The sequence below is a fragment of the Microcaecilia unicolor genome, chromosome 8 (genome assembly GCF_901765095.1).
Source record: "Microcaecilia unicolor chromosome 8, aMicUni1.1, whole genome shotgun sequence".
Lineage (NCBI taxonomy): Eukaryota > Metazoa > Chordata > Amphibia > Gymnophiona > Siphonopidae > Microcaecilia > Microcaecilia unicolor.
The window spans coordinates 22,855,752-22,881,489 of NC_044038.1; the positions used below are offsets into that span (position 1 = coordinate 22,855,752).

The 25,738-nt window shown below is 44.7% G+C and overlaps 1 protein-coding gene across 1 annotated transcript in view; it reads left to right on the forward strand.

Moving 5' to 3' along the window:
- PRKAR1B (protein kinase cAMP-dependent type I regulatory subunit beta) overlaps positions 1-25,738 on the forward strand; it is a 228,040-nt gene that overhangs the window by 74,396 nt on the left and 127,906 nt on the right. The window contains exon 5 of the mRNA XM_030213206.1: positions 23,668-23,729. Coding sequence (XP_030069066.1) covers positions 23,668-23,729 — 62 coding nt within the window. The remainder of the gene's footprint in view (positions 1-23,667; positions 23,730-25,738) is intronic.

The window sequence follows — 25,738 nt, forward strand, 5'->3', positions numbered from 1 at the left end:
TTCGTAGTGCACTGGTCCCCCTCACATGCCAGGACACCAGCCGGGCACCCTAGGGGGCACTTGTAAAAAGTAAAAAAAAAAATTAAATACCTCCCAAGTCCATAGCTCCCTTACCTTGGGGGCTGAGCCCCCTCAAATCCCCCCCAAAACCCACTGCCCACAATTCTACACCATTACCATAGCCCTTATGGCTGAAGGGGGGCACCTACATGTGGGTACAGTGGGTTTTTGGGGCGGTTTGGAGGGCTCCATTTACCAGCACAAGTTTAACAGGTAGGGGGGGATGGGCCTGGGTCTACCTGCCTGAAGTGCACTGCACCCACTAACAACTGCTCCAGGGACCTGCATACTGCTGTGATGGAGCTGGGTATGGCATTTGAGGCTGGCATACAGGCTGGGAAAAAAAGTTCTTAAAGTTTGTTATTTTATGGAGGGAGGGGGTTAGTGACCACTGGGGGAGTCAGGGGTGATCATCCCCGATTCCCTCCGGTGGTCATGTGGTCATTTAGGGTACTTGTTCGTGAAAAAAAAAAATGATCCAAAAAAAATGACCCAAATTCGCAGTAAAAACGCCTTTCTTTTTTCGATTATTGGCCGAGGGCGCCCATCTCTCCTCGGCCGATAACCACGCCCCAGTCCCGCCTTCACCACGCCTCCGACACGCCCCCGTCAACTTTGTCCGTTTCTGCGACAGATTGCAGTTGAAGACACCAAAAATCGGCTTTCAATTATACCGATTTGGGCGCCCACGGGAGAAAGGCGCCCATCTCCCGATTTGGGTCGAAATCTGGGTGCCCATCACTTTCGAAAATAAGGCGGATAGAATAATAAAAATGGGAGATTCATCCAAATATCAATTATTAACCTCCAAAAGGAGAAAACATATCTACCTAACAATTATATGCTTTCCAATTATTTAGCTTCTACCAAAAACCTCAAATGGTCTTGATCAAAAAACATATCTAGTGGATGCTAAACACAACCACACATTTACATGGATATCGAAGTTGAATGGTGCCCCCCTAGGGACTGGATCCATTTTCTAAACATCACAAACTTCTTCTTCCTCTCTTGCGCTGACTTAGTAAGGTCTGGAAAAACCCAAACCTTGTGTCCCATAAAGTTATCATTTTTAAATTTGAAAAATAAACTCAAAATATGATCACGATCCTGAGGAAAAACAAAAGTAGCAATGAGAGTAACATGGCTAACTGCTTCAGAGTCAGAGCTTTCCAAAAATACCCTGTTAAGTTCAAACTGTCTTGCGTTAAATTAGCTGCACCCACGGAAGCATCCCTTCTCTTCTGGGGTAAAGTTTTAGAAGAAATAAGTAAACTTTTGCAAAAGGGGGCAGCGCTTTCTTAGGGATATGCAATACCTCTTCCATATATTTTTTAAGAGGTTCTCCGGGTAACAATATAGGGTGTTTTGGAAAGTTTTATAAAAATGCAAATTCAAGTATTGAAAAGAATTTTCCAAAATCTCCATACGCCTATCAATAAGCGTTTTATCTTTTATAATAGCTGATTGAACCTTCTGTAAGTCAGCCAGCCTGATTCTCCACTTTATCCAGTCTGACAAGCATTTTTCATATTTTCCATAAATGTTTTAGAAGTATCCTGATCTACCAAGACCACTGAAGTTAAGGTAGCAGTAGAATTATGCATCACCACAATCGCATCCCAATGTGACCCCCAACGTAACAGTGGTTTCTCCAATAGAGATATAACTACCTTAGGTCTTTGAGTATCCGTTACCTGGACAGACTGAGATGAACCCACCACTACAGATGAACCTCTCTCCAACATAGTAAAAACACATAGTAAAAATTTTTTTTAGGTATATTAAAAGCAAGAAGTTGGCAAAAGAATCAGTTGGACCGCTAGATGACCAAGGGATAAAAGGGGCACTCAGGGAAGACAAAGCTATAGCGGAGAGATTTAATTAATTCTTTGCATTGGTCTTCACCTAAGAAAGTTTGGGAGAGATACCGGTGCCAGAAATGGTATTCAAGGCTGACGAGGCAGAGAAACTGAATGAAATCTCTATAAACCTGGAAGATGTAATGGTGCAATTTGACAAATTGAAGCGTAGCAAATCACCTGAACTGGATGGTATTCATCCCAGAGTACTGATGCATGGTACCGGAAGATTGGAGGGTGGCCAATGTAATGCTGATTTTTGTAAAGGGTTCCAGAGGTGATCCGTAAAATTAAATGCTGCTTAAGTAGATTTTCTTTGTGGCTTCACTCCTGATATTAGATCAAATTTGATTGTGTTATGATCACTGTTTCCCAGCTGATCCAACACCATTACCTCTCGTACTATGCCATGCATGCCATTAAGGACTAGATCTAAAGTGGCTCCCCCTCTAGTGAGCAAAACAGCACAATAAGCTATTAGGGGCCAGTTTACTATAGCCAAATGAGGCGTTTAGCACAGCTTTTAGCATTTTGCTATGTTGACAATTTAATGCAGCACTTTAACTGTTAGCACGTGTTGATTGTCACATTAAACACCTACCCTAAGTGGGCAGGGAAAGTGTGGGGTCTGTGCTTTGCCCTTAATGTGGAGGTCCTTACTGCTCATTAACTACTAATGTGGTAGATAGATAACACAGTATGCTTAGTTAACTGTATTTAGAGTTATTGGCCACATCATGAGTGCAGGGTGGCGACCATTGTGATGTGTTAACTGCATGGAAAGCCCCTAACACTTCCTGCAGAGGTGTTTCCACTTAGTGTGCCTTAATTTTGGTTGTTAGTGCGTGTTAGGTGCAAAACCATAGCACAGCTTAGCAAATAGGCTGGTAGATACTGTATTGTATTTTTCATCAAGCACTGCCATTTCCTCCCTCACCCTCCCCACTGACAGTTTGAACTTCGTGGGTGTGGCTTGGATCTCTTTCAGGGAGAGAAAACTAACAACTTATAGCAGCAGCTTCAGAGAGCATTTTCCATCTCACAGATAGGCTGCAGAGAATACCTTCTCCTGCTTCCACCCACCCTACCCCTCTACCCACCCACCCCTAGAGTGACATGTCTTATATAACCTCCCTATCAACCCACTCATTACTTTACCTCACCCATTTCTATTCTTCTATCACCTTCTCCCACTACTCCAACCAGAGTTACACCTAATCACACTGACCACCCTTCAACATCTTCTGTCCTTCTGTGACTGTTCTCTTGTGCTTGACTGCTTAAATATTTTAAATTTAAATGCTTTACTTTTTGTCTATTAGATTGTAAGCTCTTTGAGCAGGGACTGTCTTTCTTCTGTGTTTGTACAGCGCTGCGTACACTTTGTAGCGCTCTAGAAATGTTAAATAGTAGTAGTAGTAGTAGTATTGGTAATCCTTTATCATAGTGCTGTGTGCCCTCTAGAGGTTAAAAACGGATCTCTTTCTAAAAGTATAATTTCCTTGGAAAGTTAGCACAGCACCTAAAATACACATTGACAGTTTATTTATTTCATAAGTTTATAGACTGCACTTTTGGTAAAAACTGAACTGTGTAGTTAACAGCAATTCATTGATAATAAAATGCAAAAAAACAACTGATCTTCCTTTGTTCAGAGGACGATTCTCAAAGCCATTTATTTACCCCAATAATTGGCTGAAAATTGTCCTCCAGCACCTGCTGAAAAGTACATTTGGGCTTTCACAGTGAACCTACTTTTAGCCGGGTTAAAGGGAGGCATTCTGAGGGGTGGGATGGACCTTAGTGGAACAGCATAGGGTAATTACAGAAACATTTTTTTCCTAGGTAAACCCTGTTCTACCAACAGAAAAGGGCTTTTATAAAATTATCCCAGGGTTTACTTATGGATAAAGTAGATGTGTAAAATGTTTTGCCTATTTTTATGTGACTTGGGGGAGGAGTATGGGTAGAGCATGGGCGGAGTTGGAAAGTGCACATGGATTTTCACACATGAGTAGGTGTGCTCAGGGGAGGAGTTTGGGTGAAGCATGGGCGGAGTTGGAAAGCACACATGGATTTTACACATAATTAAGTGTGCTCAGGGGAGGAGTTTGGATGGAGCATGGGCGGAGTTGGAAAGTACGTATGGATTGTACACATGATTACGTGTGCTCAGGGGAGGAGTTTGGGTGGAGCATGGGCGGAGTTGGAAAGTACACATGGATTTTACACATGATTAGGCATGCTCAGGGGAGGAATTTAGGTGGAGCATGGGCGGAGTTGGAAAGTACACTTGGATTTTCACACATGAGTAGGTGTGCTCAGGGGAGGAATCTGGGTGGAGCATGGGCGGAGTTGGAAAGTGCACATGGATTTTCACACATGAGTAGGTGTGCTCAGGGGAGGAGTTTGGGTGAAGCATGGGTGGAGTTGGAAAGCACACATGGATTGTACACATGATTACGTGTGCTCAGGGGAGGAGTTTGGGTGGAGCATGGGCGGAGTTGGAAAGTACACATGGATTTTACACATGATTAGGCATGCTCAGGGGAGGAATTTGGGTGGAGCATGGGCGGAGTTGGAAAGTACACTTGGATTTTCACACATGAGTAGGTGTGCTCAGGGGAGGAATCTGGGTGGAGCATTGGCAGAGTTGGAAAGTACACATGGAGTTTCACACATGAGTAGGTGTGCTCAGGGGAGGAGTTTGGGTGGAGCATGGGCGGAGTTGGAAAGTACACATGGATTTTACACATGATTAGGCATGCTCAGGGGAGGAATTCGGGTGGAGCATGGGCGGAGTTGGAAAGTACACTTGGATTTTCACACATGAGTAGGTGTGCTCAGGGGAGGAATCTGGGTGGAGCATGGGCGGAGTTGGAAAGTGCACATGGATTTTACACATGAATAAGTGTGCTCAGGGGAGGAGTTTGAGTGGAGCATGGATGGAGTTGCAAAGTACATATTTAATTTAGTCAGGTAAACACATACAAATTTTTGAAAATTGTCTTTTTGTATCTAAGGGACAAAAATTCAGTACACTTAAACTGAAATCTGCCTGTGGGAACCTCAGCTCTCTATTTGCAGGAACTGCAGAGGCTAGTGTACAATTTCAGCATTTTCCATAATACTTAACATAGCTTTATGTGGCTCAGTCATATTAAAAGTATGCAAGGAAGGTGTTTGAAGGGGAGTTATTATTATTATTCCTTTAGTGCTGACGTTTGGTGGGTTTTGTGTATCCTACAGGCTGGGCTGGACAAGAGGCCTGATACGACAAGCACAGGACTATTTTCATAGGACGTAGACCCCTGCGGTCAGGTGCAGAAAAGCTTACTTCTGTCAATCTTTGATTCATAGAGTACAGCTAAACGGGCAAAGAATTCCTTTCTGTCTTGCCAGAGGCCAATTACACAGGACCCTGCAAAGATGAGTTTTTCCCTCCTCCGAGTTGATTATACAAGATATATATATATATATATATATATATACCGGTATATATAAACACGTGACACTGCCTGTCAGCCTATTTCTGCAGTTGGTTTGCGTCTGCAATTTTCTTTGTTTACTTCTCCAGGTGAAAATGTATTTATTTATGTCCTCATTTCACATCCCCATTGAATGCTGTCAAGCGAGCATGTTGTTGAAAGTCAGGGGTGGGCACCATGGGCACGCCACCCACATCACCCATTTTTTTTTTGTTACATTTGTACCCCATGCTTTCCCACTCAAGGCAGGCTCAATGCGGCTTACAGGGGGCAATGGAGGGTTAAGTGACTTGCCCAGAGTCACAAGGAGCTGCCTGTGCCTGAAGTGGGAATCGAACTCAGTTCCTCAGTTCCCCAGGACCAAAGTCCACCACCCTAACCACTAGGCCACTCCTCCACTTGATGAACCAAGTGTGCTGGCCCAGGCTTTACATATTCCCCCCCCCCCCCCTCCCACCACCACCTGGGAAAAATCTCCTTTTTCCATCTGAAACTTCAGGCGGGGTCTTAAGAGTGCCCTGCAGCCATTCAGTAAGGTGCAGAGATTCTGCTCTTGCCGGGACTTGTGACTCTTAACAGCAGCTCTGTAGCTTGAATTTCGGAATGATCTCAGTTAGCTGTCAGTGGTAGCATTAGGAGCAGGAGATTGCAGGACCTCAGACTCAGACACCGGAGGGGCTGACTACAGATGTCTCCACTGTACCTTGCCTGCATTTTCCATTTCAACAGTGTTTCTGAAAGCCCTGCCTTCTGGAGAGAGAACACAGGAACTTATGACCCCTATTCGACTAGGATTTGTCCTAACCAATTAAAGGAGGTGAAATACCCTTTCCGTTAATATGGATCTGATTATGTGATTATGGTAGTAGTACTATGTTAAACAGAGTAAAGTGATACTGCAGTATGATAGGGCGGTTCTGTTTGACTCTGTTTTCTATGTATAAGGTATAGTTAATGGGGAGAATAACAAACAAATGAGGCAGGTGCAAAGCATCATGGGAATCGTGGTGAAGTAATACGTCTCTTGGGTTAATGTCTCCAAAATAGGTTTGTTTTGTGTGGACTGACAACAGGGTGATCAACAGAGCCCATTATAAACCATAAAGCTGTATGTCTCTGTTGATCACCCTCCCCTCACCTATCCACACCCATCCTGTTAGAATATCAATGATATGCTTTGATGTCCCCATGCATACCTCCGACCCACCCCCATCCTCCCACCCTGTCAGACTGTCATAGTAATGCTTGAATGTTTTCACTTATATACACTGTCAGCTAGCACATTTGCTTATTTCCGATCTGAGGAAGAAGGGCAACCTTCGAAAGCTAATCAAGAAATGTATTAAATTATGTCCAATAAAAAAGGTATCATCTTATTTTCTTTTCCATATTTTATTTTGTTTGATTTCTATTGATAACCTTAAGAGTGGACTAACACGGCTACCACACTCCTCTACTTAAGTCTGAATGTAGAAATAGGATGAATATCAGATATTCGTTTAAAGTTATACCAGCATTTTAGGTATCCACAGTTGAACACATACAGTGGGGGAAATAAGTATTTGATCCCTTGCTGATTTTGTAAGTTTGCCCACTGACAAAGACATGAGCAGCCCATAATTGAAGGGTAGGTTATTGGTAACAGTGAGAGATAGCACATCACAAATTAAATCCGGAAAATCACATTGTGGAAAGTATATGAATTTATTTGCATTCTGCAGAGGGAAATAAGTATTTGATCCCCCACCAACCAGTAAGAGATCTGGCCCCTACAGACCAGGTAGATGCTCCAAATCAACTCGTTACCTGCATGACAGACAGCTGTCGGCAATGGTCACCTGTATGAAAGACACCTGTCCACAGACTCAGTGAATCAGTCAGACTCTAACCTCTACAAAATGGCCAAGAGCAAGGAGCTGTCTAAGGATGTCAGGGACAAGATCATACACCTGCACAAGGCTGGAATGGGCTACAAAACCATCAGTAAGACGCTGGGCGAGAAGGAGACAACTGTTGGTGCCATAGTAAGAAAATGGAAGAAGTACAAAATGACTGTCAATCGACAGTGCTCATGGTTATGCACGCAAAATCTCACCTCGTGGGGTATCCTTGATCATGAGGAAGGTTAGAAATCAGCCTACAACTACAAGGGGGGAACTTGTCAATGATCTCAAGGCAGCTGGGACCACTGTCACCACGAAAACCATTGGTAACACATTACGACATAACGGATTGCAATCCTGCAGTGCCCGCAAGGTCCCCCTGCTCCGGAAGGCACATGTGACGGCCCGTCTGAAGTTTGCCAGTGAACACCTGGATGATGCCGAGAGTGATTGGGAGAAGGTGCTGTGGTCAGATGAGACAAAAATTGAGCTCTTTGGCATGAACTCAACTCGCCGTGTTTGGAGGAAGAGAAATGCTGCCTATGACCCAAAGAACACCGTCCCCACTGTCAAGCATGGAGGTGGAAATGTTATGTTTTGGGGGTGTTTCTCTGCTAAGGGCACAGGACTACTTCACCGCATCAATGGGAGAATGGATGGGGCCATGTACCGTACAATTCTGAGTGACAACCTCCTTCCCTCCGCCAGGGCCTTAAAAATGGGTCGTGGCTGGGTCTTCCAGCACGACAATGACCCAAAACATACAGCCAAGGCAACAAAGGAGTGGCTCAGGAAGAAGCACATTAGGGTCATGGAGTGGCCTAGCCAGTCACCAGACCTTAATCCCATTGAAAACTTATGGAGGGAGCTGAAGCTGCGAGTTGCCAAGCGACAGCCCAGAACTCTTAATGATTTAGAGATGATCTGCAAAGAGGAGTGGACCAAAATTCCTCCTGACATGTGTGCAAACCTCATCATCAACTACAGAAGACGTCTGACCGCTGTGCTTGCCAACAAGGGTTTTGCCACCAAGTATTAGGTCTTGTTTGCCAAAGGGATTAAATACTTATTTCCCTCTGCAGAATGCAAATAAATTCATATACTTTCCACAATGTGATTTTCCGGATTTAATTTGTGATGTGCTATCTCTCACTATTACCAATAACCTACCCTTCAATTATGGGCTGCTCATGTCTTTGTCAGTGGGCAAACTTACAAAATCAGCAAGGGATCAAATACTTATTTCCCCCACTGTAGGTCTACTGAATATTCACATAATTTTACATGGCTAATATCCTTTTAAAGTTGTGCATTTGTAGTCCTGCTAAATATTGACCTTAGTTACTTCTGGTCACTAACAGCAATGGAGTACATTTTGCCAAAATGTTTTCTAAACCCCAAGTGGGGGTGAATTGGCCTTCTCTCACCAGAATGGAATTTAAATGTGATTCAGGCTTTCCTTCATGACTTTGAAATGCTCAGTGTTCTGATACATCAGGGCGTTTCTGAAGTGGCAGTTGAAGCTGGCAACACCTTTTTTGCCCTGATATGGAAACATGATTCCTAGTGGTAGTACCACAAGACTAACACTAGGGGTCACCGATGCCATTTAGAATCTAGTGCCAACAAGGACTGGAGTGCCTGATTGCTCTTGCCCAACCCTACTAGAGACCTGGGTTTTTTTAATGTAGCCCTATGGAGGAGGCCTTTGTGAAGGTGGGGAGGATGCCTGGCATGTAGGATTATAAGACTTGGGGAGGTCTTCCCGTGAGGGGAGGGGACTTCTGTGGGAGTGAACTTGACTTGGGGGATACATTCAGGAAGGGGGTAGCTTCAGGTTCAGAAGGCTTTGTTTGGGAGGGGGCCCCAGGAGGGTGTTTTTGCTTGGAAGGGTTGAGGGGACCATATTGCAATTGATATGAATGGCCCTTTTAAGATGTGGTCTGGGATAGTTAAATATCCCCAACCTTCAAGAGACAATAAACCGTTGCTGCAGGGTTGAAAGACGGTGATCTTGGTAGGCAGTGGAGAGAAGAACAAGTTTAAGAGGAAGCGAAGGACTTTGGAAACCTAAGCAGGGAGATATTAGCACTTCAAGATTAATCCACTCCCCCAGGTGTTGATATTATCTTTCTCTTGCACTGTGTGTTATGCCTTTAATAGAAATCATTTGCAGACTCTCCAGGTGAAGGCTTTGGCATGCCGTTTGAGATGCAGAAATGTGGTATCCTTAGAGAACTAGATTAGATAGATAGGTATTGCAGAGATACAAATAAAGATTGCTACGTTCCTTTCGTCCTCGGTGCCGGTACTGCTTGAGCTTCAGGCACTAATTTCAGATTCAGCAGATAAAATTCTTTTGCTTTCCTCATCTCTTGTAAAGTTCAAAATTGTACTTCTGTTCAACATATTCCAGGCCAGAAGTCTCTCTGACTGTATTTTATACTGTTTTATTTACATGAAGTATGTAATAAAGAGGTAACGGAATTTGGAGATCTTATGGTCCTTTGAAGCAGCAAGGTAGTTTTAACCTACTTCATTCAATATATTGGGTGGTTCTGCTTGGGCCAAGCCTCTTCCTTTGCCATGGTAATTAGCTGCTTTGTACTGAGGTCCTAGAAGACTATCTGAATGCTGTTAATATCTGATGGATGCTTGGGGCCCTAGGCCCCGGTGCTCCCGTTTTCCGTGGCAGGTGCCACCTAGGGCATGCTACTTGTCCGACATAGCAGAAACGCTGAAGAATGATGGACGCCGATCTACGTTTTTTCCCCTTCCATACCAGGACGCTTGAAGGAGCCGTGTGCTGAGGCTGATAATCCTTCTGTGTGAATAGTAACATGTCATGTTTTTGTTGATTGAATTCACTGAATTCGAACAGGTAAAAGAATCCTGAGCTGTAGATCTGCAGATAAAAATCAGTTGTGACACACTAAATTCTGGAATAGGTGAAACTGTTGGGGAGCAGGAAGGCTTCATCTTGTAGTCGGGTGTGACCCAGTGCATTGTGATTCTTTCAGGTGGTGAGAAGAGTACAGGAGCCCCTCATTTTTATTCTTTTCCTTCCTTTGAATTTTGTGCCAGTTAGTTTGGGGTAATTTTGTATGCACAGCTTTGCACATGGCCTTTAATTGCCAGTGTGTACTGTCTGTTAGTGATGTGCTAACAAGCAGCATACAAGTAATCTTGTTCAAAACTGAGAATTAAGTTTCCCACAGAATGTTCTAGCAGACAGTAAAGTGGCACATCCTCAAAGCCTATCAAAAATCAGTATGTGTCCGTTTCAGAAACAGAACCCCAGTTCTTCCTGATATGATATTCACACTAGAAAATGAAGGAAAAATACTTTTCCAAGTATTTGAAATTTCCTGTCACGTAGGGAAAATCCACTCTTTACCCTCAGGCCTTTAAAAATCTAGTCTACACAAAATCGTTTTAACATGCATCAACCTACAAATCAACATGCGGTAAGTCGATTTGCACACGTTAAAAAGTGTACATTTTTTATTAAAACAAATGTGTGAGATGAAGCCATAAAAAAGTTTGAAAATCAGGGAAAAGACCAAACAAAAGGCTCTGCTTGGTTAGGGTTGCCATATTTTGTCCCCCAAAAAGGAGGACACATGCCCTGCCCCCACCACACACCCGCCCCGCCCCCTTTCACACCCCACCCCCTTTCACACCCTCGCTCCGCCCCCTGTCACATTTCCCCTCCCCCCGTCAGATGCCCCGTCGCCCCCCCCCCTCCCCGTCACCCCCCTTACCTTACTACTGACCTGGTGGTCTAGTGACCTCTTCGGGGCAGGAAAGAGACCCCTCTTTCCCGCCCGGAGCGCTGCCCTGCATGCATCCTTCCTGTTGGTGATCTCAACGCCGATTCAAAATGGCCGCCGAGAGTTGAAATCTCGCGAGGTTACTTCAACTCTCGGTGGCCATTTTGAATCGGTGCCGAGGATCACCAACAGGAAGGATGCATTCAGGGCAGTGCTCCGGGCAGGAAAGAGGGGGCTCTTTCTTGCCCCGAAGGCGGAAGAGGTCACTAGACCACCAGGGCACTAGTAAGTAAGGGGAGGGGAGGCTAGCAATCTGCCCGTTTGTCCGGATTTCTGGACAAACGAGCAGGCTGGCGGGCGGGCCGTCCGCCCACCAGCCTGCCCGTTTGTCCAGAAATCCGGACAAACGGGCAGATTGGCAAAACCCGCCTGGTTGCCTGGACATGCCCTCAAAAAGAGGACATGTCTGGGTAAATCCGTACATATGGTAACCCTATGCCTGGTGCACATCCATGGTGGGCTGCTAAGTCACAACAGCAGGACCCCCAGAAAACTTCTTATGTGTTTGTCATTTAGTGACTGGGCTCAAAGGGTTTCCTGCCCTCTAACCAGTGGTTCTTATGTGGATCTCCGTTAGCCCTCCAGTAACAGACAGGGGAAGCTGTGCTCTCATCATCCACTGCAACCTGCATGTCACAGGGCAGCAGCAGGTCTTTTGCAGGAGTTTCTGCGCTTCAGCTCAGCGTAATTCAGTTCAGTGCTTCCTTGCTTCTGACACTGCAAAATATCTTCGGGTTATTATAGATTTCAGCAAATGAATCACTAGAGAAAGAAGGTCAGGAAATGCTGTGATGGTCGAGTCTGATGTAAGTGGTCTTTTTAATGTTTAAATCTGTAATGATGTAATGTTCTGTGTATCACAAACCCAGATAAGAAGGAATGAAGTAGATACACAATATCAATACAAAAAAACATTCACTGTATTTGTGTTCAGTATTCAAACAGTTCTCAAGACCAAAATACTTTCAATATTATCACTTAATATCGGAAGTAAAAGTCGCAGATTATCACAGGCAAAAAATTTTTTTTCAACCTGTTCACCATCCATCACAGGCTAAAAAACCTTCCACCTTCTATCATTTATTCTAATATATTCAAATTATACTTTTTATATAGTTTTTATAAAAGGCTTATTACAAACTACATAGTTTTTGAGCAGATCAGGTCACCACGACGTCAGCCAGCGTTTCGCAGTATTTTACTGCTGCCTCAGGGGGAACAGACCAGTCTTTCAGGTGCTCTGTGGTTCTCAAGCGACTCACTGAGCACAAATCAAAAATCATCTGAGTCGCTTGAGAGCCTTAGAGCATCTGGCAGAAAGATCCGTTCCCCCTGAGGCAACAGTAAAATACTGCGAAACGCTGACCGATGTTGAGGTGACCTGATCTGCTCAAGCCTTTTATAAAAACTATAATTTTAATATATTAGAATAAATGATGGAAGGTGAAAGGTTTTTTAGCCTGTGATGGATGGAGAGCAGGTTGAAAAAATTTTTTTGTCTGTGATAATCTGAGGCTTTCCTTAAGGAGGTGGCGGTAAAGGCTCCCACGCTAACCCGGCGGTAACCGGGTAGTGTGCGGCGCTGCCTGATTAATGCCAGGTAACTCTATGCAGAAATATTTTTTTATTATTTCCACTAGTACCGGAAATTCTGCACAGTGGGGGTGGAACTATGGTTCTTCTTAACTGGTTAAGTTTCTAATATGGCACTTAACCGGCTCCATATACCCAGGAATTCAGTGCCAGAGCCCGGACATGGCCCGACACTGAATTTCCAGGTATAATGCTGCCACCGGTAGTCAGCAAAATGCTGCTTGCCGTTGGCTGAATATCGGGCCCAGTGTTATTATGGGAAGGTGATCAAAAAATGTAATTGAATAAATAAGTACATACATACATTTCAGGAATTAGGCCAGTATTTCTTCCTACTGGCAGCGTCCAGTTCTGCTTAATGTGCCCAGGACACGTACAGACCATTTCATTTCAAAAGGTATATTTTAAGGTGTTATTATCACTAGCAGAAATAAAAGAATGTTCCGTTCCCTCAAGGCAGAATTTAATTCCAAGTAAATGATGAGAAGTGATAAGGCAAAACAAGTCTGACCCTCCTGTGAGATGGTTATTGCAATAGATTTTACCTGGCTCAGAGCTGACAGACTACAACCTGAAGGTACAGTGTGGATTTTCCTTGCATGACAGGAAATGCCAAATATTTGGAAAAGTATTTTCCCTTTCTTCATTTTCTCTGCTCAACTCCGTGTGAACATCATATCAGGAAGAGCTGGAAAGGATAGTTAGAAACTGACATCTATTGATTTTCTTGGTTAAGGCTTTGAGGTCATGTCTTCTTGAGCATTTTGAAGCAATCTTAATTCTCAGTTTGGGACAAGCCTGCTTGTACGCTGTTTGTTAGCAGCAGTCTGTGGCCTGATATGGATATTTAATATGTGCTGTTTTTTCTGCTTGAGGGCTAGATTTGATCCCTGAGCAAAATGGTCTTCAAATCACTGCTTAAAGCCCACCTCTTCAATGTCGCCTTCGGCACCTAACCACTACACCTCTACTCAGGAAATCTAGACTGCCCCAACTTGACATTTCGTTATTTAGATTGTAAGCTCCTTTGAGCAGGGACCGTCCTTCTTTGTTAATTTGTACAGCGCTGCGTAACCCTAGTAGCGCTCTAGAAATGTTAAGTAGTAGTAGTTAAGTAGTAGATAAAAAAGCAGACCTGCAACTAAGATTTTCTTTTTTTCTTATAGTGGCCTTTTGAGCTGACAGTATGCAGAGATATAGAAAGATTTATTTATCTGGTTTATATAAAAGAAAAACTAATATAGTTATTTCATTTTGTTGATTTAATTATTGGGGTGGGGGGGTGAGGAATGTTTCTCCTTCTTAACTGCCCAGATGATCAAAAGCCCCGTGCTGTTTCAAACAGCGCTCTAAAATTAGCACTGGAACAGCGCAGGGCTTTACCGCCCGTATGATCAAATTTATGCGTGCTATTATCTCTGATAATAGGGTAAAGTGCGGAAGGATTGTGCCTGAGCGCACTTGTTTCACAGGTGCGGGCGGTCAAAAGCCCAGACTTGTCAAACATAGGGGCTGGAGGTCTGTGCGCTGGGCAGGGCTTCCCTACCATATAGGGGAGAAAAGTATATTTAATATTTTGTTCCATTTCTCAATACTGATCATCTCTGAAATTTTGGAGTGCTTTGTTAATTCTTAAGCCGCGCGGTATCCTTTCCACCTTGCGATATTCTATAAGAACACCACTGTTTAATTCCGTCTTTACACTGATCTTATTTTTATTGGTTATTCCAATCATTCACATCACTCGTGGTTGGTTGACTAATATTTATTTATTTATTTGTTGTATTTGTATCCCACATTTTTCCACCTATTTGCAGACTCAGTGTGGCTTACAATATTTCAACATGGCAAGCGCCATTCAGAAGTAGATAGACAATTGGTTACAAAAAAGAACAAGTGTAACAATGGATATTATCAATTCAATAAATCAGAAAACAGACATATTATCAAGTAAGTAGTGATGTGTTGAAGTTCCTATTATTGATTATTATGGTAAGTCTTGTTAAAAAGGAAGGTCTTTAGTGATTTTCGAAAGTTAATAAGGTCTTGAATATTTTTCAAATCAAGTGGTAGTGCATTCCATATCTGCTTGCCAATATAGGAAAAGCAGGACGCATGCAATAGTTTGTATTTTAAACCTTTAGAGCTAGGAAAGTGAAGTCCCCAGAATGTGTGTGCGATCTTTTAGCGTTCAGATGATGAATTTAATCCTTTGCTTGTCGTGTTGAGAAGCTAAATGCTGTGTTCCACGGTTTTGAAGACATACTAGCAATTGCTTCTCCTTCTTACCTACAAATGCACTCAGTCTGCTGCCCCTCACTATCTTTCTACCCTCATCTCCCCTTACGTTCCCGCCCATAACCTCCGTTCACAGGATAAATCCCTCCTCTCAGTACCCTTCTCCACCACCGCCAACTCCAGGCTCCGCTCATTCTGCCTCGCCTCACCCTATGCTTGGAACAACCTTCCTGAACCCTTACGCCAAGCCCCCTCCCTGCCCGTCTTCAAGTCTTTGCTTAAAGCCCACCTCTTCAATGCTGCGTTCGGCACCTAACCCTTACCGTTCAGTGAATCCAGACTGCCCCAATTTGACTGCCCCTATCGGACCGACCGTTCACTTGTCTGTTAGATTGTCAGCTCTTTGAGCAGGGACTGTCTCTCTTTGTTAAATTGTACAGCGCTGCGTAACCCTAGTAGCGCTCTAGAAATGTTAAGTAGTAGTAGTAGTAGCAATATATACTGGTGCAAAAAATAATGTAAATTATAATAAATCTCTAGAATAGCTCCAGGAAACACAAAGCTCTATGGCAATAAGACCTTAATTTTTTTAAAAGGAGAAAAGAGACCAGAGACCCATAGGAAAACCTAGGGTACCCCCAGCGACTGAACAATTGGGACCAAGTTTCTTTCATCGGTCTCAAAAACTCCTATTTTTTTCCTTCTACTTATATAAAATGCTCCCATTTATTGTGCATCAAACTCCCATCTCAAATATACTGGATACAAATTTAAATTTCATGTGGTGATTTAAAGCGCCAAAGAAACCAGCACTTATCTGCAACGGAGCCTCCGTTTCACCCGACTTGGCTTCCTCAGGGACTTGAGCTGCTTCCCATCATCACTTCAAATGATTTGATATTGTTTCCTGCAACACAAAGTCTCATTAACTCAAGCAGCTTTCATGTGGCTTTCACTTCTTGCCATGCGATACACATACTTTCAGCTATACCAATCTTCATTCAAAATGGCACTCATACATACGTCACACGCCATCTGCTCCATTTAAATGTTGCTATGACATCATTTCCTTTTTTCAATTATGGAAAATTTATTTACAAAATATTCTCCACTGATGTTAAAAATCTAAATGAGAACACACAAGAATTCAACAAAACACATGTCAGTCTGTCGCACTATTAATAACTCGCTGGCATAAACGCACAGGAGGAGGGCCTCTTTCAATTGAAAGGAAGTTCTGGAACGAGGGAGCATTAAGATGAAGTTGAAAAACTCAGAAGTAATCTAGGGACATACTTCTTTATGGAAAGTGTGGTGGATTCATGGAACGGCACCCCCAGTGGAGGTGGTGAAGACAACGACTGTATCTGAATTCAAGCACATAGGATCTGTAATGGATAAGAATGGATAGCAGAGATTAGTTGATGGTATTGGCAGATTAGGTAGGCAATATGGTCTTTCTCTCTTTCTTGCACACGTAGAGCACATGCACACTTTTCCAGTAACTTTGGAGTACTGTAAATGTGTGTTTCAGCATTTGCATGCCATTGGAAGTGGGTGGGTCTGGGACACTGTTTTATAAAAGCACATAACCAAAAGAAGCACCAGGGGCCTTCAAAATCAGGACACAGATCCTTTAATCATATAACTTGAACATCAGTCTCTCCTTAGTGACCCAACATGGGCAGTGTTTCTGCGCACAGCGCCTGCGTCAGGGGTCAGTTTGGTTGTAACATCTAAGAAGCTTGGTGCAGTGGCGTAGGAAGGGCGGGGCGGTGGGGGCGGTCTGCCCCGGGTGCACGCTGCTGGAGGGTGCAGAGAGCAGGGAGCCAGTGGAGCCGGCAAGCGCGCAGCTGCTCTCTGCACCCTCCAGCAGCCAAGAATGCGCCCGGGGCGGGGGGGGGCTTGATGCGCCGGGGATGTGTGTGTCGTGCTGCACCCTGGGGAGATGGACGCCGCGGCACCTGGGGGGGGGGTGCGCAGTGGCGATCTGCCCCCTAGGGTTGCCACTGTCTTGGTGTACAACGGAACTCTGTCCTCTCCTCTTCTTTTAAAAGTCCTTTTTGCGACGGCTTATGCAGTGCTGGCACCTCTCAGCAAGAGCAGCTTGCTTTAGCCAATCCCAGGGCCTTCCTTCAGCAATTGACTCCTGATGCAGGCACTATGGCCCGAAACACGGCCCATGTTGGGTCACTAAGGAGAGATTGGTATTCAAGTTATACGATTAAAGGATCTGTGTCCCGATTTTGAAGGCTCCTGGTGCTTCTTTTGGCTATTTGGACTTTGTTCTGTACTTTGGACCCCGTCTGTGCTGGTTTATAAAAGCACAAACAATTTTTATATCCTTATAAACTGAGCTTAAGATGGACGTCTTTATGCTACTTGGGCACAGGCTCCTTGTGTGAAATTAACCTTCATGTGTACCAATAATTTAAACTTATTCCACTGCATTAGTAGTAACTTAAAAGTACTGATTAGCATTTGAATTTGGGGGAATATAAAACATGAAAACTGATTTATATCTTCTTTGTCCAATTATTAGCTTGGTGTGGCAACACTTCCATCTCTGATATTAAGAGGTCATATTTTCTTCCTTAGCGTATGGCACTGAAATACACTGCCACACACACCTAGAGGAATAGCTTAGTGGTTTAATTAAAATTATTTGCTGCATAATTTGGAGACTTCTTTCTGTGAACCGCCTCCCCCCCCATAAGCCTGCGCAGAGCTGCTCTGGAAAGTTGGAGCTCCTTGGTAGATAACGGAAGTGGTTGGAGCACCATCTTGGAGAATGAGAGTTCTCTTCTGCACTTCAGCAGGGCCGGCTTGACCAGTAAGAGAACTAGGCATCCACCTAAGGCAGCAGAGTTCGGGAGGCAGGGGTGGCACTGGTATGGCAATCAGTGCCTCTAAACAAGATTCAGCAGCGTGGGACCTTGATCACCTGCACAGGTCAAGGCGTGCCACATCTCACCCCCTCCAAGACTGAAGTTTGGAGGAGGCGGAACATGGCAGGAATTGAGCATGTATGGATGTTTAAGATCTCTCCCAGCTGCACTGAGTCATGTGTAGAAGCACTGACTGTTGCACCGATGGCACCCTTCAAGTTATGTTGCCATGTAGAGGATGGGGAAGGGAAGGAGATATATTGGACACCTTGAGTTGGGGGAGGGTTGGAGAAGCTGGACACCTAGGTGGAGGTGGTAGGTAAGAGGAGAGACTGGACACTTGGAGGGAGTAGGGAAGGGGAGAGGCTGGACACTTGTGAGGGTGGAGGGTAGAGAAGGAAAGGGAGATGGTGGACATGAGGGTGAAGGGTCTTGAGCTGCCCCAGGGAGGGCACATGGCCGAAGGTTCACCTAGGGCATCAGATTCCCTTAGACAGACTCTGCAACACAGTCCCCCAAATTATTGAAAAGCTACTTTTTACCAGTGTTTTTCTTTTCAGGGTGCAGAGTGTTTCATTCAGTAGTTCAGTTACAGAAGCCTGCAGGGAACATTTCAGCTCAGTTAGCATCTTGAGCTGGTTGAGAGGAAAATGCTTTAAAATTCAAGCCCCAAACTTTAGTTTTCCTGTGGAAAGAGAATGAATGATTATCAAACCTGATGCATTCTACAGCACACCTTTCAATTCAGATCAGTGGCGTAGCCAAGGGTGGGCTGGGGTGGGCCCAGGCCCACCCACTTTAGGTTCAGGCCCACCAAGTAGCAGCATACCTATAATGTGGCTGGCAGGGACCCCAAGCCCCACCAGCCAAAAACTCCCAACAACTGTTTGCTGCCGGTGAAAATCTGCTATTTAAAAGGTATATGGGGGAGAGGGGATGTTTGAAAGACCATATGAGAGAGGGAGAAACCAAATCACTTGTAGGACAAGGCGGAGTTCTGCCCACCCATCTTGGGTCCAGGCCCACCCAAACTTGGGTGTCTGGCTACGCCCCTGATTCAGATATCATTTTGTTGAACTGATTATGATAGAATATAAGAGTAGAATTAATTCAGACTACACTTGGGAGATAACGAAGGTGGGGAAAAAGCAGCATGGGCCCGGTGTTGCCATGCTTACGCCCATTATCAAAGTCTTCTGATTCAGAATGATTTGATCAATCTTTTGTGAGTGCAGCCTGTTGCTTTTGCCTAGCTTTTGAAAGGATGGATGTATATCTAGGACTGTAAGTCTATTTATAGACCTAATTATTCCGCTAACATACTGCTCTGTCAGAAACTGACGTGTGCTGAATTTTCATTCTTGCACCTCAGTGGCACTGGCACTTTGTCGTTGGCAATGCGAAAATTATTATTTAGGTGAAATTTACAGGCATGACTTTGGATTTTTTTAATTTTGCGAGAGTTAGTGAAATGATGACTGGGAGCTGCAGTATTTGAGTTGTTCATGTTAGCATCCAGGTAGCAGACAACAGAGACAAATGGGTGTGCGGCTTCTTTTCAGACATAGAGGGGTTTTTGTGGTATACTAAGGATTATATTAAAACCAATGCAGGCGGGAAGTGGAGTAAAACTTAGACAGAATGCTTTACCCTGAGACAGATGCATTGGATTCATTCCAATCTTTGTTTCAAAGCATCTTGGCTCAGGCACAACATTTCACTCTTCAATTTGGGTTCCAGGCACTGAGCGTGGCAAGGAAGTCTGCTTGTATCATCACCTGTTTTGGTTGCAGCTGTACACTGTACAGTCAATGGGTACAGTCAGTGTGAATCAGAATTCTTTCAGTGCAGTCTGAAGGATGGATTTTCAAGAAACAGGCCCTGCAGCCTCAAACTTAGCTAGAGAAATGTACACATCTCCCAAAGGTTCTGTCAGTGACATCCGAACCTGTGGCTTACCTCGTCAGTGCTTTTTTTGTAGGGAAAAAAGGTACCGGTACTCATTATGGGCGAGGTCAATGCCTATGCCTCTGCCCCTATGATAGCCACACCCCTTATACCAGCCATGGCGCATATAAACAGCCATCATTGAAAATATTATACCAGTATAGGAGAAAAAAATAACTTGTGATTTTTTTTCATTATAAATAATTTCTTATGAGTAGTAGGTTGAAGTAATTAGGGGATGTTATAACAAAAGAAAATGTTGGAAAATGTTACAAATGATTATTGTTCATTGTAATCCTCTCTTGCATAAATAAAGATTAAAAAAAAAAAAGTAAAAAAAAAAAATAATTTCTGTAAGCTGTTACAGCTCCAGTATACCCAGTGCAAAATAAGACAGCAGATGTAAATTCTCAAATTAGACATATTTCAAACACTAAAATGAAAATAAAATGATTTTTGTCTACCTTTGTTCTCTGGTGACTTTGTTTTTCTGATCGTCTTGGTTCCAGTCTCTGATTCTGCTGCTCTCTGTCTGTTCTCTTAACTCCGTTTCTAGGGCTTCCTTTCCATTTATTTCTTTACTTTCCCTCCTTTCTTCTTCATTTCTTGCCCTACATTCATAAGTAAAAGCTGGGTCCTCTGTGAAATTGACTAGAAGGAGGTGTAATGTGGATCCAGATTTTGCCTATTTTCTCCATCCATGTGCAGTTTTTCTCCTCTCTTCTCTTTCCCTCATTTCCATCCATGTACATCTTCTTTTCTCTTTCCTCCCCTCCATCCATGTCCAGCATTTCTCCTCTCTCTTCCCTCTCCTGTATCCATATCCAGCAATAATTCTCTCTCCTCTCTCCTCCATCCAAGTCCAGCATTTCTCCTCTCTCCCATGTCCAATCCTTCATCCATGTCCGGCAATTTTCCTCTCTCCTGCTCTCCTCTCCATCCAATTCCAGCATTTCTCCTCTCTTCCCTGCCCTCCCCTCCCATCCATGCTCAGCGATTCTCTATTCCCTGCCCTCCCCTCTCATCCATGTCCAGTATGTCTCCTCTCTCCCCTGCTCTCCCCTCCCATCCATGCCCAGCGATTCTCCTCTCTGCCGTGCCCTCCCCTCTCATCCGTGGCTAGCGATTCTCCTCTCTCCCCTACCCTCCCTTCCCATCCATATCCAGCGATTCTCTGTTCCCTGCCCTCCCCTCCTCTCCCATCCACATCCAGTGATACTCCTCTCTCCTTGCCCTCCCCTCTCTTCCACGTCCAGCGAGTCTCCTCTCCCCGTCTTCCCCTGCCATACATATCCAGCGATTCTTCCTCCCCCCCTCCCCCCGCCCATCCTCCTCCCACTGCCTGCCTGCCTGTGAGTCCGGACCCCAGCATCAGCCAGTTTCATGACCCCGTTTGGGACATTTGGCTTTATGCTGCTTTCATAGAGTGCCGGCCTGGAATCTGGGAGACTTCCAATTGACAGCTGATATGCTGCTTCCCCTCTGATTCAAACACTCCTTAGAGAGGGCCGTTTTTGTCTTATGATGGTGTTGCCCTGATGATGGGAGCAAGTTAAGAGGTAGATTATTCAGTGGTGTGCTGGAGCAGGCTCTCACAGGCTCTCAAGAGCCGTTTGTTAAGTTTTTAAGAATTTTGGGAGCTGGTTCTCCATGGCTACTTTAACAAATGGATCCCAAAATGTGGGCTTGGGCCCCTCCTGAATTCTCTTTTACTTTGCTGGCGAGAGAGAGCCCCCTGTTAACAATTTACCAGCACACCCCTGATATGGTCTGCTGGTTAAGACAGTGTGCTCAGAGGACTCACGGTTCACGGACAGGTACTTTCTCAGCCTGGTTCAATACCGGAAGTGGTACAGTCAGCACCTGAGCCTGCTGTCATGGAACCCACTAGTGAGCATGGCTTTTGCAACTGGGTTTTGAAGGAAATCTTGTCTTCTGAAACCTGGCAGTGCTGCTGCTGTGTTGTGGATTGAAAGATTGCACTCTTTTTTTTACAGGATAGGACTAACCAATAGGCAGACTAGGCATTCACCTAGGAAGGCAGCTTTTGGGGGAAAACGATGAAGAGCTGCTAAAGTCAAAGCCACACTACTCAAAGGACCATCATTGCAGTGGCGTACCAAGGGGGGGCGGTCCGCCCCGGGTGCACGCCGCTGGGGGGGTGATGTGGCGCGCGCCTGTGGGCTCCGAGTTCGCTAACTTCGCTCGTTCGCTGCAGCTCCCTCTGCCTCGGAACAGGTTACTTCCTGTTCCGGGGCAGAGGGAGCTGCAGCGAACAAGCAAAGTTAGCGAACTCGGAGCCGACAGGCGCACGTCGCGGCACCCCCCCCAGCGGTGTGCACCCGGGGGGGGGGGGTGTCATTTCGCTGGGTGGGGGGGGAGGTGTCATTTCGCAGGTTGGGCGCGCTGCACCCGGGGGGGGGGGGGGCGCATCGGCGATCCGCCCCGGGTGTCATCCAGGCTAGGAACGCCACTGCATCATTGTGTACATTTATGAGCAAGAAGAATGGGTAGTTTTATTTATTTATTTGTTACATTTATACCCCACATTTTCCCACCTATTTGCAGGCTCAATGTGGCTTACATGGTACAAAGTTATGTTGTGAACAGATGAGGTAGGTTTGGATCAAGTATCAAGGGGTCAAAAGAGGTGAAGATTATAAATTGTCCAGTACGATCATTAGTTATGTTGTGTCGCTGGGTGCTGGGGTTTTATGTTGGATCGTTGGGATAGGCCTTTTTGAATTGGTGAGTCTTGAGTGATTTTCTGAAATTTAGGGGGTCCTGGATTGTTCTCACTGTACTTGGGAGTCCGTTCCATAGTTGTGCGCTTATGAAGGAGAAGTTGGATGCTTAGGTTGTTTTGTATTTTAGTCTTTTACAGATTGGATAATGTAGGTTTAGGTATGATCTTGATAATTTGATTCTGTTTCTGGTTGCCATTATGCATGTATATACAAAACAAGGTTTAATATTTAAAAATGTGAAGTCCTATTGTGCATTTTTACAGGATCGCTCTTGGAGGACTGGTGTTGAGGTGATTGTGATTATTGGGTTTAATTAGCAAATTCTCAGGGATCCCAAAGGTGAAAGTTAATAGAGAAAGATACAAGGCTGAAGGTATGCTGAAGCATCTCATACTCTTTAGGAGGTGTAGTCCATGCGCAGCACTTTGTCAGGTAGGAAATAGATCTCGGACAAAGGTGGATAAAACAAAATGTCATCGTAGCTAGTCAGAAGTTTCCTATACTAAACTGTACGGTCATCAGTATACAGTGCATTTTGTCTAGCAAAAAAGGTGCCGGTACTCAAATGCCAGGCCACTTTTCAGGGGTGGAGTGATCATTGAGGGACTCGCCCCACAATAGCCAGGACCACTGCAACCAATCACAGAATCTATGACAAGGCAGAATTTGTATGTAGAACCTGAGCTCTTTCATTAAAGTACGAGAACCATGGGTCAAGTTTAGCAGACAGCGGAAAAGGTGCCGGTACTCAGTACCCCCAAGTACCCCCTCAAAAAAAGCCCTGTCAGTATATGACACTGTTAGACCAAGGGTTCTCAAACCAGTCCTTGGGACACACCAAGCCAGACAGGTTTTCGGGATACTTGCAGTAAATATGCACAAGGTTGGAGGCAGCACATACGAAATTATCTCATGCATATGCATTGTGGCTATCTTGAAAACCAGACTGGCTTGGTGTGTCCTGAGAACCGGGTGTGAAAACCTCTATGTTAGACAGATGTTGCTGTATTATTGCTTTAGTATTTATTCTGTTTAAGGCAGTGATCTCACCCCCCATTCTCTTGTATAAAATTACAGTAACAGAATTTCACTAACTTTACAAAATGTCCTTTTTTTTTGCTTTTGCAGTGACATCTTTGATGCCATGTTTCCTGTTACACACATAGCTGGAGAAACAGTCATACAGCAAGGTAATTTTAAAGAAAATAACCTTTCCTACGATAAATTACCTTTCATGTTCCAAAATAACTGACCACATAAGTGGTTTGTGTTGAAATGCCGGTTCAGAAAGCACATATACTTTGGCCGTACAGATCACTGTATATTCGAAATTTATCTGTATAGTGTGAAGGATCCCTCCGCTCCTCTCAGGAAAACTCTGGCCTTCTGCCCGAGTTTTCTATATGATATTCCCCTCTGGGGAAAATGATCTATGCTTTCTCCTGACATGTGGAACTCCCTGAGCTAAGAATCTGGGTTGTCCCCTCCTCTGGGCCTTCTCTTCTCCTCCGCCGGTACCCCCCACCCTGTTCCCTTATCCCCTTCTTCACAATTGGCATGACGTGAGGAGTGACAAAATTCGATCGCCATCCATATATCAATGCATTTGAATGAACCACACAAATAGAAGGAATAATATTAGTACAGAGGTTCCCAAACCTGGTCCTGGAGGCACCCCAGCCAGTCAGGTTTTCATGATATCCACCGTGAAGATTCATGAGAGAGATTTGTATACATTGCCTCCTTGGTATGCAGATCTCTGTCGTGAATATTCATTGTAGATATCCTGAAAACCTGACTGGCCTCCAGGACCAGGTTTGGGAACCGCTGCTTTAGTAGGATAAGCTATCTGTTTAAGGCAGGGGTTCTCAACCCAGTCCTTGGGACACATCTAGCGTCAGGTTTTCAGGATACCCACAATGAATATGCATGAGATACATTTGCATAGGATGGAGATAGTGCATGCAAATGTATCTCATGCATGTTCATTGTGGGTTTCCTAAAAACGTGGCTGGCTAGGTGTGTCCCTAGGACTAGGTTGAGAACCCCTGGTTTAAGGGTATGCATATATCTTCAGCTTTTTCACTAATTCTATAAAGAGTGCTAAAAAATGCACAAGCAGATTTGGACCTGTGCCCAATTTGCACGCACATTTTAATTGAATGACAAGCTAATTAGCGTCAATAAACAATTATGGGCAGTAATTAGATTCAATCAACACGTACATGCGTAAATTTAGGTGCGGGATCTGTGCCTAAATTTTATGCACGAGTCAGAAAAGGGGGCATGGAAGTGGGAGGCCCATGGGCGGATCGAGGGTGTGATTTTTAGTCACGCATGTAATTATATAGAGGTGGATTCCGTGCCTAAATGGGGTCACACTGAATAAAAGTTTGGGAAGCACCAGCTTAGCACATTGGGCTGAAAGTGGGATGAGTGGGCCAAGCTTCCCGCAGAATCCTACTTAGTTATTTTAAGAATCTTATTGCAAAGCAGAGAATTTCAGCACAGTTTCTTCCTGCAGTCAGAGAGTGGGAGAGATCTCGTGGTGAGTCAGTTGCTTGCTGAGTAGTTTGCACTGATAACCAGAGAATTTAATAATCCCTCATGTATGTATCAGAGAAAGACGTTCTCAAGTAAATCCAAGCCTTCATGCTATTCTTAGCATTTTATGAAAGGCGGCAGTTCTCAACATTCTGACAGAAATGACTTTAATAATGTTTTCTTTGGAAAAAGTTGTTCTGGAAGAAACTTGAGTCACCTTGTGATCAGTGGCGTAGCTATGTGGGGCCACGGGGGCCTGGGCCCATGTAGATTTGGCCCTGGACCCCCCTGCTGTTGACCCTCTCGACCTCCCCTCCCATCGCCAACCCGCCGTCGCCTACCTTTGCTGGAGGGGGACCCCAACCCCCGCCAGCCGAGGTCCTCTTCTTCCGGCGCAAGGCTTCATTCTGTTTCTGAGTCTGATGTCCTGCATGTTGTACGTGCAGGATGTCAGACTCACAGAAACAGAACGAAGCCTTGCAGATCAGCCAGCAACGCCGCTGGCTGATCTGCAAGGCTTCGTTCTGTTTCTGTGAGTCTGACGTCCTGCACGTTGTTTGTGCAGGACGTCAGACTCACAGAAACAGAACGAAGCCTTGCGCCGGAAGAAGACGACCTCGGCTGGCGGGGGTTGGGGTCCCCCTCCAGCAAAGGT